Here is an 18,220-nt window from a genome sequence, read left to right as displayed (position 1 = left end):
AAAATACGCTTTTGTTCCTGATGGCCATTCACGCTTGTCCTACTGGCAGATATGTGCTTATGTATATGAATTTGTAAAACATCCATAAACAGAGTCAATAAAAGGCTTACACATTAAAGAGCACACAGAGTTAAAGGAACATCTCCAAACTAAAAGAGGAAAATACCTTAACAAACTTTGCTGATCTAAGGGCAGGCTGGAAGTGCTGCTCCGGGCCTCAGTTGCACCCAGAGCACAGCATGCAGTGACAGGCAGTCTTGCAGCACTGGCATCACCTACTCATGGCATGTGCCACTAAGAGACAGAGCAAAGTTAGAAAGGGCTTCATTAGCCAAGGTATTTTCAAGTGTACCTTCATAAGAAGGCACAAAACACACCTTAAATCAGATGTTTTCAACTTCTAGCCTCTTCCATTTGTGTTAATCACAGAAAATTTAAGCATCTCATTATTAGAAAGTAACAGAGGAAAAAATCATGCAAATCAAGTGTCAAGGAAAATCAATTTCTTATCAACTGTGTTTCAAATAGTTTTAAACAGATTCACAGGTTTTCTAATCAGTACCAAATAACAACATGATTCCTTTGGGTTATACTGCAGAGATAAAGCTCCCCATTTATGATAAAGCAGACTTTAGCTTGTTTTGCAGAGGCTGTGAAACAAGAAGAAATCCCACACATCTTTTTGGCTTCTTCCTCAAAAGCAGATAGCAGTGTCCTTTGTCGCAACACTTCTGATAAGTGTATTATTTTTTATAAAATAGCTAATGCCTTGGGCAAATACAACAACAGTGAAGTGCAGAAATTATTTGAAATTCCTCGCATAGAAGCTGTAAAACTAATTGTGACATGTTAGCTCAAAATACAAAAGCATTTCATTATGCTGCAGATGGCCAGAGTAGAGGAAAAATGTGATACAAAATAAACCTTGATGAGATGAAAAAGTGCATTAGAACAGTTTGATTAATCTCCATCCTGGGGAGTTTTAAGAAATAGAATCTACAGAAGTCTTAAATTAGAGGAATAAATAAGCACATACTTCAGACTTGCACTTTTTCTGCTTCTAATGACTTATCTTCATTTTATCCAATGGTTTTATTGCTGTAGCATTTTCACATCCTTATATTATACTTTTTTGGGCAACATGATATGTGTTGTGTCTCCAGAAAACTGTGATTCTCAAACAGCTCTGACATTTTCCTTTTTTAGTTACAGCTCCTTCTGTTAGGAACATAAAAGTAAATTTAAATGTTGAGGAGACATGCTGTTTATTCAAAGATTACCTTGCTGTATTTTTCACTTCTTCCTTCTCCAAGATATTGTCATGCCACTTTCCCTCTATTTTTCTTCTCCAAAAATGGGTAATTTCAGGCCTGCTTCACTCTTCATCTGCTGCTTCTCTTACTGTAGCATCCTCACCCCCATGTTATTTGATACAGAGCTGGAAAACTGTAAAGAAAGACAGGACAGTACTCTGCTATATTCACCATATCGAGCATAGCTGGCAGGATTTCAGTACAGACGAAGCAGCTGCAACCAGTGTGGGTGTAAACCACCAGGTTTACTGCCTGCACTAATCACATCTGTCTCTAGCTGTCTCTGACACCACTGTGGAGCACCAGCTGAAAAATGTTACATCTAGGATACAGAACAAAATCATAGAATCACAGAATCACCAAGATTGGAAAAGACCTACAAGATAATCCAGTCAAACTGTCCACCTATCACCAACAGTTCCCACTAAGCCATGTCCCTCAGCACATCTAAAAGTTTCTTGAACACCTCCAGAGATGGCGACACCAACACCTCCATGGGTAGCCCGTTCCAGAACCTGACCACACTCTCAGAGATGAAATATTTCCTAACATCCAACCAGAATCTCCCCTGACACAACTTGTAGAGAGCAATAAGGTCACCCCTGAGCCTCCTCTTCTCCAGGCTGAACAAACCCAGCTCCTTCAGCCACTCCCCATGAGATTTATGTTTCAGACCCCTCACAGCTTCATTGCCCTTGTCTGGACATGTTTCAAGGTCTTGATGTCTTTCTTGTTGTTAGGGTCCCAAACTGAATGCAGGGCTCAAGGTACAGCCTCACCAGGGCTGAGTACAGTGGGATGATCACTTCCCTGCTCCTGCTGGCAATGCTATTTCTGATACAAGCCAGGATGCCATTGGCCTTCTTGGACATCTGAGTACACTGCTAGCTCTTATTCAGCATCAACTGATATCCCCAGGTCCATTTCTTCTAAACAGTCTTCCAGACACTCTGCCTTAAACTCTACATCCTAGTCTCTACATAAAAGTCCAAATGCCTTGCAGAGCTGGTTGATACTCCAAAATGGCCCCATCTTGCATAGTAACAAGTAATTGAGGATTAAATTTCAAGTGAGAATAAGCCCAAAAGGAGTCAAACAAGAAACAGTCTCAGCCAGATGTTCTAATCAACTGTGTGATATGTATAGATCCAATTAAAATCATTAGTGTCAATGCAGAATTTGTGAGTGAAAGTGCTTGAAAATTAAAGGTCTCTAAGCCTGAAGAAATGATGAATGCTGAAATGTAGTTATTGTGTCACTCCAAGTCTGAGTAAATATAGAGTTTGTGACCTCTTAATGGTGGAGAAATTTTTAGCAAGAACACCATTCGTTTTTTTACAGTTGCTAAAAAAAGATTTTTTTTAACCTCCATTTATCAAAAATTCATAAAAAGCCTAGATCAAATAAATGAATGAAGCTAGCATATTCTTATCACCTGTATCACTGCATCAGAGTCTGTAACTCAGTCGTGTCCCATCATCTTCTGGATATAGCACAGTAATGATCACCTTTTATTTCACAGATGGGATCATGCCTTGTATCTTAGCCAAAACATAGGATAAGCTCTATGTCTTAAGTAGCCAAGTAAGAAATTAGTGAAAAGTAATGGTAAGAATTCATTTGTATAGCAGGGTTTATAGAACATATGGTATCCTGAACTCCTCTGTTTGCATTATCTTGTAGATTGCTGTTAGTATCCAGCAGTATCAGTGGACACAAACAGAAAGCAACATAAGTTAAATTATGTGCCCACCTAATAATGAATTAAATGATACGAATAAACACCGTGTCCAATAAAGATCCAGTATTAATGTTTGACTTCTGCTTGTACTGTAGAATTGGCACAGTTTCTTCCATAGCATTTCAGCACATAAAGCTCTTCTCTTTCTGTTTTAAGCAGCACACAGAAGGCAACAACTCAAGGATTCCAAACAAATGAATATGCTGATGCCCAGCTTCAGGAGATTGTCAGAAAAATGCGGGAAAGGGCCACAGCCTATAAAGAAAAGCTGAAAGACCCAGTGCTGTCCTCTCCTGAAGGCAGTCCTACAGCTTGTAAGTGACTATAGAGTACAAGAAATAGTTGTGCATCTGTTGAGTGGAAAGATGAAAATTCCTTTGCTGAAACAGAAAATTTTTCAGTAAGTTTTTCTTACCACATCACATTTACTCATTGAAATGGGTCAGTTTGTGCCTAGTGAAGTCAAGTTATCTGTAAGTATTTACAGGAAGCCAGGTCCCATGGTACGAGTTCCTTTTGAACCCATCACTACAGGCTTGGATGGAAAATCTTGGTTAATGTCTAGAATTGTCTCTGTCAAGCAGTTTTATACATTCTAAAGTAGATCCCAAATATCTTTATTCATTACAATGAATCTAAAATTTATGAGGAAACGTATCTCACTCACTAGTAGATACAGAGCAGTCTGAGATTAGATCTGTTGTGTGAAAATAAATAACATGTTATCCAAGACAGCAATCTTTAAGACACCCTGAGGACTCTACTTACACATTTCAGACAGAGCAAACTCATCTGAAATTCATTAAACGTTGACTTTAGATAAAATATGAAACATCAAACAAATATAATGCTCTTCCTCTTTAGAGGAAAGTTTGTTTTACTTTATTTCTTTTTCATGAAAAATCAAATGTGGTGATTTGATATTCTGCTGTTTTGAGATGTTTATTCCTTATCCAGTTTTTAACAGGCTAGAAAAAATAGTGTCAGAAGTAAAATGAACTGTATCAATGAAGAAAATTATTCCACTTTTTTTTAAAATTACTCTTTGCTCAGTTACATCTTTTGTTCTCCACATAGAACTCACAATTATTTCTTTCTCAAATAACTGTAGATCCACTTCTTAAATCTGCTTTCAAAGATTGTGTAGCTTACTCAGAAATAAAGCAACCAGAATTAATTGGACAAATATGTGGACAAAATTATCCAGCATAAAATAGAATGGAGTTCAAAGGAATGCCACTAGGCTTTCTCACCTTAGAAATATACAAAATCATAGGCTTCCCATTAGTTTCACCTGCTGTGTTAAGCATATCAGATCTTACAAAAGGTGAGAAATCTGCCCATGTCAGAGATATCTTTTCTTATCTCCATCCTAATTGAACACATTATATGCAACAATCATATACCAAAATATGCACAGGTGAATTAAAGAAAGCTGAATTATGAATTACTTCAGTCTTTTATGGCACTTGCTTTGGGAACTGTCCAAGAAACTGCAGTAATGTATACTGGACTCAACAGGAAGTTGAGTGATAGTATTATTACTAGTGATTTATTAGTAGTATTACTATCACTATTAATAATAGTAGATGTACATGATTATATCAAATGTTATTTTATCCTCCAATCTGCTTTCTAATGCACTCAATATTACAATCAGTAGTAGCTTTATTCACTACCAAGTGTTGTTTAATATGATGAGGCTCTTGTACTTGTTAAAATCGGATACCATAATTAAGCCATTGTTAAAATGGCACGTTTTGTGGCATTCTGTGTCACTAGCACCATCAAAGAAGAAGCCTCCGCCCCCACCAAAAGAAGAAAAGAAAGAAGAAAAGAAAGAGGAAGCAGAAGCAAAGCCAGAAGAGGATCACTACTGTGATATGCTGTGCTGTAAATTCAAAAAACCTCCACTGAAAAAGTACATGACCTATCTAAAGCTACCAGACAGCATAGATTCATACACAGGTAAATTAAAAGCTGTGCTTTAAAATGGGCTAATGCCATGTTGAATTAGTGGCTTAGTTTTACATTGTACTTGCAAGCCAAAGTATGGTCTACATTCTGTTTTGCAATTCAGAGGAACACACATATCCTACCCTCAAGAACTTTAATTACAGATAGGGAAAAGAGAGAAAACTGATGATAGTAGCAAAGATATGGAAAGACAGAGTAATTTCTCTATTGCCACAAAGTTAGTGTATAAAACAACCACAGTCAATATTCAGTGTCACTTGATCTAGAATCTGTGTCATAGATTAGGGCCAAATAATTCATTTCAGCTATAGCATGCACCAACAAAACATTCTGAGTTTTTCAGATGCATTAAATTTTATATGCTGTCACAAACTCTTCTATTTATCCTTTTGCAATTGCTATTGTAATTCTTAGTTTCAGCCTGTGTCACTTTATCAGCCTGTGTTAATTAAAAAAGAGATAATTATAGGTAGCTCTACGTGGGAAGGTTCCCAAATACTGCATTAACATAACTATGTCTAGCAGAATAAGAAAATATTCCAATTTCATGTCTGCAAATGCATTGTTCTGTCTTTCAGATCGCCGTTACGTAGCATGGCTTATGCTTGTGACAGTGGCCTATAACTGGAATTGCTGGTTCATCCCCCTTCGCTTTGTGTTTCCATATCAAACTCCAAGTAATACAATATACTGGCTTGCCATAGACATCATCTGTGATATCTGCTACCTCTGTGACCTTCTGGTTTTCCAACCCCGAGTGCAGTTTTTAAGAGGTGGAGATATAATTGTAAGTATTGGAAGTAGGATTTCCACCATTAGTGACTATGTATTGAAGTGCATTATAGAAATCTGCTATGTTTTTTTCTAATATGTCACGTCTACACAACTTTTTTGGTTAGCAAATTATACCTATATTCTCCTTCTCTGACCTTTTATTATTCAGTTTTGGAAGAAGAAAGTGTATCTAATGCCTACACTCTGGACAAGCCCTGGAATCTGGCATATGGAAGTTCTTAAAAAAAGTAAAACAGATTGGAAAATAACAGATGCAACAGTCAAAATAAGCATAAAATGCTTTCTTACCAGGAGTAAATAGGTGCATCTTTACAGGAATGAGTGATTATAAGATTATATACTCATATATGCATATATGTTTTGGCATGTTTTATGTGAAATGTTCAACTTTCTGTTCATGTTATTCAGAAATCACAGCAGAAGACAGTGCATTGGCAGTGCAGCTAGAGCTGGACAGGATGTAAATGTTTTCTTACAGATTGTGAGGTTATATATATATATATTTTTTTTACAAAAGCAGAATAAATTCTTGTAATCTCAGGATATTTAAAATTATTTATTTGAAATCTTTTTTAAGGGGGAACATATATATATTTATAAACAACTCTGCCTTTTGCTACTGTTTAAAATAATCTTTTTACAGAATAATGCAAAGTAAAACCATGTGTGCATGCCTGAAAAAAGGCAAAGGCTTACCTGTGGCATATAATAGGGAATACAGAGCATTGATTTTTCTTTAATATCTTTCCTACCTTCAATTCTTTAACATCTTATAGAAGAAAACCAAATGCACAAAACAAATAAGTTTAGAATTTCAGCATGATGCTATTATGCCCAACAAACAAAAAAAAATCAAAATTATATATATATTCAAAATCAATTTGGAATTAGATTTAGTTCACTGCTTTTATGTAGAATATTATATATTGTGCATAAAAGAAATTGCTAATACATTTACAGAGGAACCTCAGATAGAACTACATAAATATAGTGCAGATAGATTGCAGTGCAGTGCAATGTATTTTTCCATGCCTAGCCATTCAGTAACTGGTAATCTTGCTGAAATCCTACAAAACTCAAGTTCTATGAAGAAGGCTGAAATTGTAATGGAGTTGACCTTTCAGTTCTCTGAAATAAAACTGCTGAAGCTGTTTGTACAATTCACAGATTTTAGTGGGTGAAGAGATCATCTTCTGCTGGATCTCTTGTATTTAGTATAATATCTAAATGATGATAGTAAAAGGAATGGAAATATCTTTAAGATTACAAGTCTACTTTAAAAATGTCTCTGGTATAAATACTGTAAGTATAATAATAGATATATTTGTCTGCTCTTTTGATTAGCCTTTCTTATTAAGGTATGAAAATCAGTTCCAAGGGACAGTAATTTAAAAATAAATGCCTAATCATTACTAATGAATGCAATGTTGATTATTATAATACTTAAAATGCTTGTATGTTAATGTTGGCTTTCAATGAGCTAATTTTGAACAGCTCTATTAGAATCTTTCTCTTCATTTCTCTAGAAACTACTGATGTAGTTTGGCCTCCCCAAAATGGAGAAGTGTTGCATCAAGCAACAGCTGGTACAGAGACTTTGAGAGGAAAAAGGCAAATGTAGCATAATTCATTAGACAAAAACTCAGATTTGGATAAAAAGCAGATAAACCCCAAATCTAGATCTAATGAAATTTGGCTTAAGAAAAAAATGTCAAACGAAAATACTATTTCTTCATTGGAGTAATGGATATTACTCCATTCTTTCAGACAGTTTTTAAAGGCAATATTAAAAACCCTTATTAATAGAAGAATATTATTACTGTAGAGTAGCAAAGGTTATTCTTCACATGTGGTTCTTGACTTCGCTTTTTTCTCTTTTCATGATTACTGTAGTCAGACAAAGTGGAAATGAAGAAATTCTATCACAGCACTATAAAGTTTCGGGTAAGCAGATCCTTCATTACTGGCGTCAGTACTGTTGCTTCTGTCAGAAGGATTACATGGGATCTCATCTTTCCCTGAAAATTACTGTTGATTTTAAATGCCAGCAGAAAGTGTAGAGTTGATGTCATGTTAGTTCTTCAATCTGAAGATGATGTTGCTTCATAGTCATAAACAATATTTAATTGTAAAACATAATAGTTGTAAATGCAATTCTAAATAATAATAATTGGATAAAATAGAATTAATAAAATTCATAGAATCGTTGAATATTTAGGTTGGAAATAACCTTTAAGTTCATCTACTTCAACCATCCACATATCACCAGCATTGCCCACTAAACCACACCCATAAGTACAACATCTATGGATGATATGGAAAGGCAAAATATAACAAAAACCAGTATCAATAATAAGAATTATGAAGTTAATAATAATGAGATCCTATGATCCCATGGTGAATATTTTGTATGCAACAGATGGCTTTTGCAGGCTGCAAGCAGAGAGTCTAATTCATACTCTCTCAGACTGCTTCAAGCATCCTGGCCTTGAAAGCTGTAGAAACCTCATGTGTTTCACCTCTCTTCACCTCTACTTTCCAGCCACATGTCTACCATTTCAGTCTTGTCAGAACCCTAATTGAAATAACAGAATGCACTAATAGCTAAACATCTGAGACACTGTCAACAATCCCCATGAAACAGGTAAAAATCTCAGAAACAAGAGGCTTAAGAGTAGGGCAGAGCTGTTACTGTTTCCAAAGGGATAATCTTCCCTAATAGTACTTTGGAAGTTATAGGCATAGCATACTGACTGTTGAAGTTTTATATTCAATCGTGATTTATTCTAAGTAGGTTTTTGACAACAAGTAAATGCATTATGATTACTTTGAAGTTTAAATTGATCTCTTTTCTCTTCAATAGCTCGATTTGATATCAGTATTGCCATTTGACGTTTTATACTTTTTCTTCGGATTCAACCCAGCGTTTAGAGTAAATAGGATGCTAAAGGTAAGTTCTGCATTAAAGACGACAGATGACTAACCCCACATAAATGCTTCTAAAAGTAAGTGAAAAGTTGTTTATAATATTTAGGAATATGGCACTTAGAAATTGGAAAATATCTTCAGGAATCACCTGAGTCTATGCAACATCAGTAAACTAATCAACAAAGAATACAAGTCAAGATATAGTCTAGCCAACCAAAGTCCTTTCTCCTGATGATAATGCCAGGTTCTGGAAAGCAAGGGTGTGAATTTTAAGGGCAGCATAAACTGTACACAGCATATGTAAAAATAATAAAACCACTTTTGTCATAGTCTCCAAAGATGTGGAGTGTGCGATGGAGTGTCTGAGGTGGAGCTACACGGCAGCCCTCTCCCTCCCTTTCATGATACTTGCTGTACGGGTTAACAGGTTTCCTCCAGGCAAGAACAAACCCTTCTTGAGCTCTCTGTGCTATGACAGGCTTTACACAATTGCAGAAATCTGACCTCTAGAATGAGTGGGACACTTAACAACCAAAACATTGTTTTATTCAGTTTTCCTCTTTGGTTTGCAATTCATCTTTTAAATAAACTTATAAAGAAAATTATACTGCTGCAAAATACATTATTTTCAGAATATGTATGTGAACAGTTACAAGAAAAAGATGTGGGGTTGAGGATAGTGATTTGATTACTTCTTTTCCATTCAGCATAACACATTCTTTGAGTTCAATGACCGTTTGGAAGCTATCCTGGACAAAGCATACATCTACAGGTATGTGCTCATTAAATCCTTGCAGCATGCAATCCCAGGCACAAAATACCTGTTTAATTTCATAAGTCAGTGAAGTACAGGATGGAATTTGGTACGTCTTTAACTGTTCTGTTTAAAATGATATATATTTTAAATCTTTTTATCTTCATTGTAATCATTCAAATAATAAATGTAAAGCTTCATTCATATAGGGAATCCTGTTCAGCTCAACTGGCCTGCTCAAGAGTAGAGGTTATTTTCAGGTGATATGTTCACCACCCTAAAGTTCCTGTCAAAAATTAACTTATTTGAACAATCTGACAGAAGTTTCTTTGGCTAAAGAGCTAACGAATTACATCATATGGTTTCTAATAGCAGAGCCAAATCCTCAGGAGTTGTTTGTTTGTACTTAATAAATAATATAAAGTCATGAGCTTGAGCATATGTATGTCAACATTTTTCTTCAAATATATTCTCCCCACAAACCTGGAAACTTAACCCTTCACTACACTGACTAAACTTCAAATGAGAATCAGTTCAATACAGATCTCCATGATTATAATTGTTGCCTATTGCATTCTGTTCCCTGCTTCTGCATTTCAATTTTCATTTTGTTTCCAACTCAGGCAGCTCATGGACATGGATATGGCAAGTGTCATATCTGCCTCAGCAGTAAGCGCTTCTAGGACTCAAATAACTCCACTACTCTTTCACTAATCCTATCAGCTACTAATAGTGCCACCAGCCCTGGATTCTCCTGTGTTATTCGTTCAACAATAGCTTTGTCTCAGGCATGGGACATGTTCTGTTCTTCTGTGCTTCTGCAGCATGAGTTATTAATTATAATTACTTATAATTAATTATAATTAATTTATAATTAATTAATATATTTAATTATATCACCATGTTATTAAAATAAAGGTTAACATCTTATTTTATTTCAGAAATTATTACATTTAACTGGTAGACTTGATATTCATATCTTGCAAATGAGATATTTTATGCGATGTAGAAAAACAAAAAAGAGGTTGAAAAATGTTATTCTTTTCACAAACTCACCAGCTTGAGTTTGTAGAAACAGAGTCAGCAAAAGTTAATATATCTTATCTACTCAGTATGTTGGATTTGGTACTTGTCCAGAGAAATACAATATACATAGTATGAAGCACAGGCCACATTTCATCTGCCTGGATTCAAACAGGTGTACAAGATCCAGAATGGGCACTATTGTAATACTGGTAGATAATGTCAGCTATATGCTGTTCTTAACAGCTTATGGTCCTACACAGAACTGTCCTGGAATCACATCAACATTTAAACAGAGAAATGGCACTCACCTGCTGGCATCCTAAAGAAGAGTGCACATAGGCAGAGTGCTCAGTAGCATGGAGATGCAAAGGAGAACATGCAGTGGCACCAGATGTACAAGCAAAGGAGAGAAGAACTACTGAAGAACCCACAAAAATATGATCTCCTGTTAACTTTATGCATCTAATTCAACTAGACTTTATTAAATTTTCATATAACCATCCTCTCTCAGTTACTATGCACTCAAATTGCACTGCCTTTAGTGTTTGTTGACAAAGTCATTACAAGAGCAGCCTGTGTGTGTTTAGGCAAGTCCTGTAGTTTTCCTTCTATTTACCTGAATGTTTGAGTAGAAAGATAAGTCCAAGAGATCTTCCTTTTGATCCCCATGCACTGAACAGAGGATATACAATGAGATCATTACTGTATTAAATAGAAAGCCACTCAGTGCTTAAGGAGTTCATCATTGGTGTTATTTGAAGAACCATCCATAAGTGTAAGAACTGGGATTAGGAATGATATAACGCCTGCTGTAGCCACTAAATCACACCATTTAGCGGATCTACTGTAGGCTTCCTAGCAAAGCTCTTGTGAACTATTTCATTTCTGACCTCAGACATTTCTTGGCTCTGAATCACAGATTTGGAGCCTATCATCTTATCTTGAATGGGGTTTGGCAAACAGAGATATTCTAGCCTCATTGGTATAGTTTCCCATTTCTCTAAATATTCATAGCCAGTTAAAGGAGTGGATTATGAAATTATCAGGAAACCATAATGTGCAAATGATCCTGTGTCAAACATGCTAGGAAAGATAATCATTTGATCTTGGACAAATGTGAGAGAGAAGGATTTTTTGCTTGCTATTTTTTCACAGAGTAAATACAGGTGGGGAGCTACTTTAACAGAGAAATGGCACTCACCTGCTGACATCCTAAAGAAGAGTGAACATAGGAAGATTGGATGTTTAGTATATACAGTGTTGACACAAGAAAAAAAGCAAAAGATTCCATATTAAAGGAGAAAAAACGATTAGCTTTTTACAGGAATTCAGTCATCTGTAATTTGGAATCTGTTGACTTTTATAGGGTCATTCGAACCACTGGATATTTGCTGTTTATCTTGCATATCAATGCATGTTTATATTATTGGGCTTCAGACTATGAAGGACTTGGCAGTACTAGATGGGTATACGATGGACAAGGAAACATGTAAGTACTTTTATCTTGAAAGAATTTTTCCCTGATTTTACTCCTTCCTGTACCCCCTCTCTTCCCCATGACTTTTCATGCAGGGTATGTGTTGCTTTACAAGTGCATGGGTAGCTAACTTTTAGCACCATGTCTACTGAAGAGCAGCTTTCATTACTAACACATATTTGGAGGGCAGGTGCAATGAATAATTGGTTTACTATTTTCAGCTTTTATGGGTTTATGAGTCAGCACTAAGCACTAACTTAATTAAACATTTAGAAAACAACAAGGACCATAAATTAAAGTTACTGATTACCTGCGCCCATGGGAATTGTTAGGAGGATGGCAGAACAATACCTCAAGGAAACTGAAGTCACAGGTGTTGTTTTATTTTTTTCTTCCACATAACGTTGTGTCATTAAAATACAACATTTTATTCTGGCTAAACACCATCATGGTTGGCCTGAAAGAAATTCTTCTGGATTTCTTTGATCATTAGAGAAAGACGTGCTTAACCATGTGGCAAGGAGTGTCCTCAGTGGGAAGGAGTGGATGTTGGCACATTTTTCACAAATTCCTTGTGACAGCAAAAGGCTGGGTGCCAGATAAGGGACATTCATTAAAGTGATGGAAAGGAAGCAAGATTAAAATAAGCAAATTCCTCGCATATTCTGAGTGTAGTTATATAAAATCATATCCAGTATCTTCATATATATGAAATAATTTGCATTTCTTTCAAATACCATAGAATAGTTAAATACGCAGAAACTCAATTTGTTCATTAATTATGTAATTTTCAAAACCACATATAATGTACTGCTGATGACATAAATTACTCTTTAAAGAACTTTTCACGCCTCTCTGTTAATAGCTTGGAGACATACTCTTATTGCTTGAAATTGTTTTGTACTTCACAGCTTTGATGTGGAGTCACTGTTTTGAAGGGTAAGAAAAATAGCCTTTGGAGTAAAACACATTTCATGTAAAGTAGCATAGATTTTTTATAATTAGGGCTCTCTTAAAAAAAATAAAAAAAATAAAAAAATAATTAAAAAAAAAAAAAAAAATAAAAAAAAGAAGGCATCTGAAGTTTTCACATACATCTAAAATAACTCAGCTTGAATACTGCAACCAGATGCAAGCTAGCAGGCTTGTTGCTCAGGGGAACCACTTACGTAAGTATACTTATACACAGGTATTTACTCGCACGATCAAGTATTCTGGATACCTCACAAGAAAAATGCATATTGAAGTTCTTTCACAGCTTTTTCAGTAAATGTCATTCTTGGGAATATTTCCCTCCTAATTGAAAATCAAGATAACTACAACTAAGCCATCTGAAGTCTCTCAAAGTAGAGAGCTTACTCAGTCTTCAAGCTTTTAATGTGTTGTGGTTTTTTTCAGAACAGCCTAGAAAACAGGTGGAAAATTCTTATTTTTCACAGTAAAAAATATTTTCCTTTTCATTCATGAAAAAAAAAATTGGTAGAAGTCGTTTACTCGCCACAGACAATGCAATTGTGCACTGGCAATGGGCGGGTTTTAGCATTTAGTGGTATGCTTTCCATGAGAAGGCAGAAACACTTTTCAAATGATGTTACACTGAAATCACGTGGGATTTAGGGTAGAATTTATTGTTTAAAATAATAATAGATTAGTAATTTAAGTCTTTAAACTGAGATGATGAAATAAAATACACAGAAGCATATATTCCCATACATTTCAAAAACCCATTAATCTACCTCACCCTCACTGGTGGTCAATGTATACAATTAATCTTTCACCTCAGTTTAACTTAGACTGTATCATAAAATCCCAGGTATGTTGAAACCCAAGCTTTACTTCCATTGCATCATACCCAAATCAGACACTCAGGATGTTCCCTGCATTAAAAGTGCATTTGATGAACTTCCTGTAATTAGGCAACAGACCTCAGTCTTTACTAATGCAAGTGAATATCATCACAGATGCTGCACCATAATGCAGAGTTTATGTGGAGAGAGAAACAGGATATTGAAAAGGTCCCTTAATTATAGATAAGTGAACAACTTGAACCATATGTGTTTATTTTCAGTCTAGTTCAACTATGTAAGAGATTTGTTTAATTCCTTGGGAAAATGAACAAATTCTCTAGCAAGTGATTCAAAGCAGGAACCTAATGTCATTGTTTTGAATTGACCCCCAGGCATATCTGTCTCCCTTGCTACTGCCTCTAAGGAAAATTAAACCCAGGGAACTCAAATTCTCATGCAACCCCATCCATTCAACATTAAAGATAGGTACAAATCATTTCACTTTGCTCATAATACATCTTTTCTACCATTTGCAAGTCATCCATGAGTGGAATGCAAAATTCCCCAGCACGTATACTAATCAAAGCATCCATTTACATACTAATGATGTTTCTCTATAAATTGCTGCCTTCCAGCTCTGGGGCAACTTAGCAGATATTTGGAAATCCCAGAACACGGAATCATAGAATCATAGAACGGCCTGGGTTGAAAAGGACCACAATAATTATCTAGTTTCAACCCCTCTGCTATGTGCAGGGTTGCCAACCACCAGACCAGGCTGCCCAGAGCCACATCCAGCCTGGCCTTGAATGCCTCCAGGAATGGGGCATCCACAACCTCCCTGGGCAACCTGTTCCAGTGCGTCACCACCCTGTGTGTGAAAAACTTCCTCCTAAAACCCTAATATGATCACTGTATGTGCCTAGAACAATTCAACTCCTTTGGTTTGCAGTACCCAACATGCAGTAAGACTGTTTTAAAGATGTTGTAAAAGATGCTGCATATGTGCAGTAAACCATGCAATAAACCATGCTTACAAATAATCCTGGAGGGTCACACTCACGGTGTTTGCCATGGAGATCATTTTGTATCTCTGGAAAAAATGTGAAAGCTCAGCCCAAGCCTTATAGATGTCAAATCTAATGCTTTCAGCCCTGCTGCCTGTAGCGATATTTTACATAAGCCTTTGTAGTTTTCACCTCACTGTCTGAACTCATCATGCTCACTGTTACTCAATAAATAGTTCACTCAAGAAAAAATAAGTACTAAGAAGGACGTCATTAGAACACCACCAAATAACATCTCTATTCCACTTCAAATCTGTCCTTGTTTTAATCAGGGAGGAGCCCTGAAATAATTCCTCACTCAGCTGTGTCAATGCCACCTTAAAATCTGACAGCTGTATGCACAAAAGTTTCATTCAGCTCGATTAACCAAAACTATGTAAAAAGTTCAGCATGTTCTGAAGTAGACTTTTATGTGGAAGATATTTTTATTGGTGTAACGTTACAAGGTATCTTACATGCAGTATTTCTAAACTTTTTCATACCTACGACTTATTTTAGGAAAAAATCTAGAAGCTGGATTGCCTAAAGGATAAACATCCTGTCCGTGCTGTGCAAAGGGAAAATCCCCTTCTTGTCTCAGGTTGTTTGCTCTACCAGTAATCATACAGAAGTCAAGTAAGCTGTATGGTAAGCAGTGATGTTTTCCAGACTCTCTAGATCGCTGGAAGCAGAGCTGCTGACACCACTGAAGCTGTAGTAATCTGGTTGTTTTTTCTTTTCTGTCATTCCCTAAACTAATCTTACAGTCTAATTTTTCAGGAAACACATTCCCTTCTATTTCAACTCTTCAGCTGTTATGTCTGATGAAAACAAACAGTAAAATAAATGAATAGAGAAGATAAAAAACCTGTCCCTAAGAGATGGTGAATATCCTGTCACTTTGCTAGTAGAAAAATTCCTTTGAAGTAAAATCACAGAAAAATTCTCTGCATTAATGATGTCCTTAGAAAAAGGTGGGCAGTTCTGCAAAAAAGCCCAAAGAGTCTTCAAAGAAGCATGGCTATGGCACCTAAATTCTTCCAAGAAGCTGCTTCCATGACCGGTAGAGATGCCCAGAATGGAAATTATATCACAGAATATCATGGTAGACATAACAAGCCAGGCATTCAAGGACATTGTGAATGAGAGAGTTTGTTAATTAGTTTTATTTCCTATATTACGAGCACAGAAGTACTGCAAATTTCTTCCATTCCTCTTCTTTTTTCTCTATGATACAGAACTCAGATTGAAAGCTGCCACTTATGCATATTTTGCTTGAAGCATGAATAGGTGAAGCTTTTTTCAATCCTAAGTGAAAATTTTGCACTGGTGTAATTTAGCTCTCCTTTCATTATCTCTAACAAGGAAAAATTATACAATGACACCTATGCAATGAATTTTTTTATTTAAGGACTCTGAATGGAAACTACCAGTTCTGTCTATTAAAATCTAAAACACAGAAACTGTGGTAGAAGTAACTACTGCATTTCATTAATCTGAGAGCAAGAAAAATATGAATGCAGTGAAAACAATGAAAAAAATGCTTGGAAAATTCTGATGTTTTAGGTGAAATATTTGAAAACACTTTAAAGTGATTTAAAATGAAACATTCTTCATTGGAACTAGTTGTTACTGTGAGTTCATTCTCTTCTAATTGCACAAAACCGACCCTCTAATATTATTATTACATGAACCATTTAGGAGTGGAGTTAGTATTTTAATAAGAAAGGATTTAAAGGGAGAGGCACCAAATTAAGAAGTACTCCTGAAGACTGCAATTAGATCAGGGGACCTCAAAATCCTGGCATGCATGAGAAGTTGCATGATGGAGTGTCTCAATTTCTCCTTTCTTATTTTGGGGAGGGAAAAAGCCGTGGGGGAGGGGAGGGGTCATCTTTGGTTTGTTTGCATGTGTTATTTTGAATTTGTTTGCTTGTATTTTTTTGTTTCAAACTCAGTAAATTTCAACAAATAGAGAGAATCTTGATTGTTTTTGATGCAGTAATCAGTGAAATGATAGGAAATCATACTTCTAATCATTAAAAAAGTTGAAATCTAATTGTATAGAGACTTATAAAGTCAAATTCTAACGAGTGTGAGGTTTTTAAAACCATTCCTACAAGAGTTAGTTGTTCGCTCAGCAAAAAAAGGAAACAATAGCACATTCATGGTAATGATCAAAACTAATGAATCCCAGATGCATACTATGGGGGGATGCTAGACTACTAATGGTGCCATATTTTAGCATGAAATTTAAAAAAAATAATAATAAAGATGCCAGTTTATTTACATGAAGATTTAGTGTGGCTATTCTCACAAAATCCAAATAGTGAATTCTGTACAGGTCCTTTTTTTGTTTGTTTGTTTGTTTGTTTGTTTTAATAGACTTGAATGGAATAAGCTCTCATCATGCGGGGGGCTATGAAAAGAAAACTGAACATTAAGAACAAAAATATTTGGTCAAAGGTCTTGCTCTTGAGTAGAGGAAGAAAGCAAATGGGTACAGGGAAAGTCATCATAACCCATAAGTCGCAGTACAGTCTTAATGAGTGACCACTGCTTACTGCTATATTTGTCCTCCAGATTATGAGAATTTTTGTGAAACGCTTGAAGGGTGTTTACATGGTAGCCATGAATAGTCCTTCCCAATGGAGGAAAGCAGTGAAGAATAAAAGAAAATGTTCATCATCAACTGAAACTATTTTCAAGACATGCATGTATCTAGTCTACTACACATAAAATCTGTCAAGTCTCTTTCTACACCATGGCTTCTTCAAGCCTACCCACACCTTGGCATCTTCACTGGTCAAACACTAATGCAGTAATTTCTATGCAGGCCGTTTCACCTACAGAAGTCTTCTCCATTGCTCCACAAAGTGACTGGAGAATGTGAAACAACTGATGCATTCTCTGTATATTGTATTTTAGATGTCAGTGAGGATATTCTGTTCCATGTGATTTATGTAACTCTTGTCATTTCTAAAATTATAACTATTCATAAAAAATGTCAAACGTTTTTGGCATCACTGAAATGGCCAACCCAGGCATGTATATATTTAGCTTCAATCATATTGATACCTGCACTTGATAACAAAATCCCTGTCTGTATCCACAGGTACCTGAGGTGTTACTACTGGGCAGTTCGTACTTTAATCACCATCGGTGGCCTTCCAGAACCACAAACACTGTTTGAGATAGTTTTTCAACTGCTGAATTTTTTCTTGGGTGTCTTTGTCTTCTCCAGCTTAATTGGTCAGGTACGTCAAAAATCCAATAATTATATAGGTTCAGAGTACTGTAGTGTAGCGATAATATACCCAGTTTTGTTCTATTTTGTTCCAGGATAAACTTTAGCTTCATTATGGATGTCCCTCTT

General features: G+C 35.8%; 1 protein-coding gene across 1 annotated transcript in view; it reads left to right on the top strand.

Moving 5' to 3' along the window:
• CNGB3 (cyclic nucleotide gated channel subunit beta 3) overlaps nucleotides 1–18,220 on the top strand; it is a 52,796-nt gene that overhangs the window by 22,028 nt on the left and 12,548 nt on the right. Inside the window, exons 4-11 of the mRNA XM_032442595.1 lie at nucleotides 3,211–3,368; nucleotides 4,837–5,022; nucleotides 5,610–5,822; nucleotides 7,724–7,770; nucleotides 8,690–8,776; nucleotides 9,462–9,526; nucleotides 11,901–12,023; nucleotides 17,960–18,101. Coding sequence (XP_032298486.1) covers nucleotides 3,211–3,368; nucleotides 4,837–5,022; nucleotides 5,610–5,822; nucleotides 7,724–7,770; nucleotides 8,690–8,776; nucleotides 9,462–9,526; nucleotides 11,901–12,023; nucleotides 17,960–18,101 — 1,021 coding nt within the window. The remainder of the gene's footprint in view (nucleotides 1–3,210; nucleotides 3,369–4,836; nucleotides 5,023–5,609; nucleotides 5,823–7,723; nucleotides 7,771–8,689; nucleotides 8,777–9,461; nucleotides 9,527–11,900; nucleotides 12,024–17,959; nucleotides 18,102–18,220) is intronic.

The sequence above is a fragment of the Coturnix japonica genome, chromosome 2, assembly GCF_001577835.2.
Source record: "Coturnix japonica isolate 7356 chromosome 2, Coturnix japonica 2.1, whole genome shotgun sequence".
NCBI classification, from domain to species: Eukaryota; Metazoa; Chordata; class Aves; order Galliformes; family Phasianidae; genus Coturnix; species Coturnix japonica.
Note: the sequence above shows the minus strand (reverse complement) of the source record. Positions and strands in the feature narration are given on the sequence as shown.